Source organism: Halyomorpha halys, unplaced genomic scaffold (assembly GCF_000696795.3).
Source record: "Halyomorpha halys isolate HHAL.00 unplaced genomic scaffold, Hhal_1.1 Scaffold627.1, whole genome shotgun sequence".
Classification (NCBI taxonomy): domain Eukaryota; kingdom Metazoa; phylum Arthropoda; class Insecta; order Hemiptera; family Pentatomidae; genus Halyomorpha; species Halyomorpha halys.
The window spans coordinates 115,478-117,907 of record NW_027111080.1 but is presented as its reverse complement, the minus strand read 5'-3'; the positions used below and the strand labels follow the sequence as shown (position 1 = coordinate 117,907).

The following is a 2,430-nucleotide window of genomic DNA, read 5'->3' as shown; positions in this document are numbered from 1 at the left end:
ATATATCAGACTTTCTCCTTATAAAATCGGATAATATTATTACGAACTAAACATAATAATTTCACAAAAAAAAACTTCAAGAGAGAACAGTGTATGAAAATATATGAGGTATTTCCATTACACCGTTGTCTTTGTTTTCACAAATTAGCCAAAATCACCATTTGCAAAAACACTAACAAAAATCCGTTTGTTGTTACAAAAATACAAAAATCGAAAAAGAACCACGTATTTTCTTTTAATCGACTAAAAACTAAAACCACTTGATTTTTTCCACGAAATATATAAATAAATAAAAAATACTGTAGCTTATATCAACGCCAAATATATCAAAATAAATAGGGGCATTGATCTTAATACATGACTCACATAGATTTCATAACTACTTAAGAAGTATCCTGTCACACGAGCACTCCCTACATCCATATTTTGTTCCGATGATTTTATTCACCAATTATAAACATAAATAACATAAACATGCATAATAAATTACCTTGACACTGATTGACCACACGCGGACATGTTCAGTTCGGTACCGCAGACATAGACTATACAATGAACAAGAGAGCTAACTAGTTCCTTCTTACAATCAAGAGAGTGGGAGTAAAACCAGGCGACTATCTATTTGCAATAATTTTATCTAGATGGGTATCACGTTCCTTCTCTCTTTTGTTATTGATAATTTAAATTATTTACGACCAGATAGTGTATCCTTTCATATTGAAAGGGAAAAAAAAAACTTTAAAAACGAACTCAAATTTGCAATGTAACAAGTATGCAGATTTTTTTTTATTTACGGAACAATATCTTAATTATCCGAGATTAATTTAACCGCGCATGGAATGTTCCGGATAAAGGAAATGTATCATGACAAGTGGTCTTGTGCAACTGAAGAGGAAGTGTTAAAAGGCAGGAAATGGTAATGGCATTTTAAGAAAAACAACGCCTCTTGGAATACTTAACACAGTGTATTGATTTGTCCTTGAATCCCTCCTCGATTCAAAGGATATAATTATAGACACGCTTATGATCCGTCAAACATTCGTCATAGCTTGTTTGTTTACAGAGGTTTAAATACTAGAGCCATTCCTGCAATACAATACAAATATTGCATAGAGTCTAAATATTGACAAAATCGAGCTAAAAGTTATCGGAGAAAACTCAAACTTAAAGGAATTCCTTAATTAAGGAACCTTAACTCAATTTTTGAAAATTAATAGTTAAATAATTTTATTTTCATGCAGTTTAACATGATTAATAGGAAATTCAAGCCGGCTTCTTCATCAAAGTTCTTCCGACATGTTTACCGACTTTATAAATACTAGGAAGAAGGAGAAAGTAACAGTTAATTGGTCTTGCTCACCTACTTCCAAACAAGCCCTTATGACCTTCGGTTCTCAAGGTAGTTTCCTTTAATGAAAAACAAGTTCCTTGGAGATCATATTTTCCACTGTTACAAAACCTGAATTTAAATTAAAAAAAAAAAAAGAAACTTGTCCGAACTTTGTACAAGTTTGCATTTTTTTTAAAGATGTTTTATGAATTTACACATCTTAGGTTGAATTAGGAACCATCCAAAATTTCTTTCATTAACATATTATGAAACTTGTAAGCATATGTATTATGTACAAAGGATGAAATTATGATACATAAAAATGTTAAAGTAAATAAGACCTATTTACAATAATTCGGTACTCACCTGTGTATGTACGGGTTCTGATTGGTCGACAGTGCTAGGGACGACTACCGTCTACACACTCAAGCCTATTTGACTCCGGAGCACATTCTGGCCAATTGGAAGTGGCGCTCCCCCACCACGCCTCCAAGTCCATTAACATCCACACCTAATCCGATTTGTCTGTGTATATCTCCACGTCTTCAGTCTATATATTACTATTCCTATATTATTATTTATAGGATTATAGTATTAGCTCGTTTCTTCATATAACTTTTCCTGGATCACAGGGCTCAACTCGGAAGACTGGTGCTGACGAAAGTCCGATTAGTACTGCAGGTGAGACACAATCTGCGTATCAGGTGCGCAATAGATAAGTATCTTTCATTATGAACCGATATAAATAAAGGACTTCTATATATTGAAGGCAGTTTCAAAATTTTATACGTCACTCGCTAGTATATAAGGCATTTCCAATGAATTTAAACACTCAATTTTCATTTAAAATAAAATATATTTATATTTATGAATACATAAAAACATCAGATCACTATCAATGTAGTCCAGGAAATAATTATACTCACCCTGGACAATGTACAAGGTAATGCCAAAAATCGAAGTTCATACGAGAAATAGGAAAACACACAAGAGATCCAGATATTAATTGAAAAATGAAAAACAAGAAAATAATTTTTCGATTATGATAGAACAGGTAAGATTTTAAAAATAATTATTTTCCAATACTAAGATCAATCGAA

General features: G+C 32.1%; 1 protein-coding gene across 2 annotated transcripts in view; it reads right to left on the bottom strand.

Moving 5' to 3' along the window:
* The window catches only part of LOC106684904 (hexokinase-2), a 51,314-nt gene extending 49,479 nt beyond the window's left edge, over positions 1-1,835 (bottom strand). The window contains exon 1 of one of the 2 annotated variants that reach the window (XM_014427236.3): positions 1,697-1,835. Coding sequence is in view for 1 of the 2 variants with exons in the window: in XM_014427235.3 (XP_014282721.1) it covers positions 491-519 (29 nt within the window). In the remaining variant the exon portion in view is untranslated. Of the gene's footprint in view, positions 1-490; positions 642-1,696 lie in introns of those variants that run through there. The other variant, XM_014427235.3, reaches the window with a different exon arrangement.
* Between the last annotated feature and the right edge of the window lie 595 nt (positions 1,836-2,430).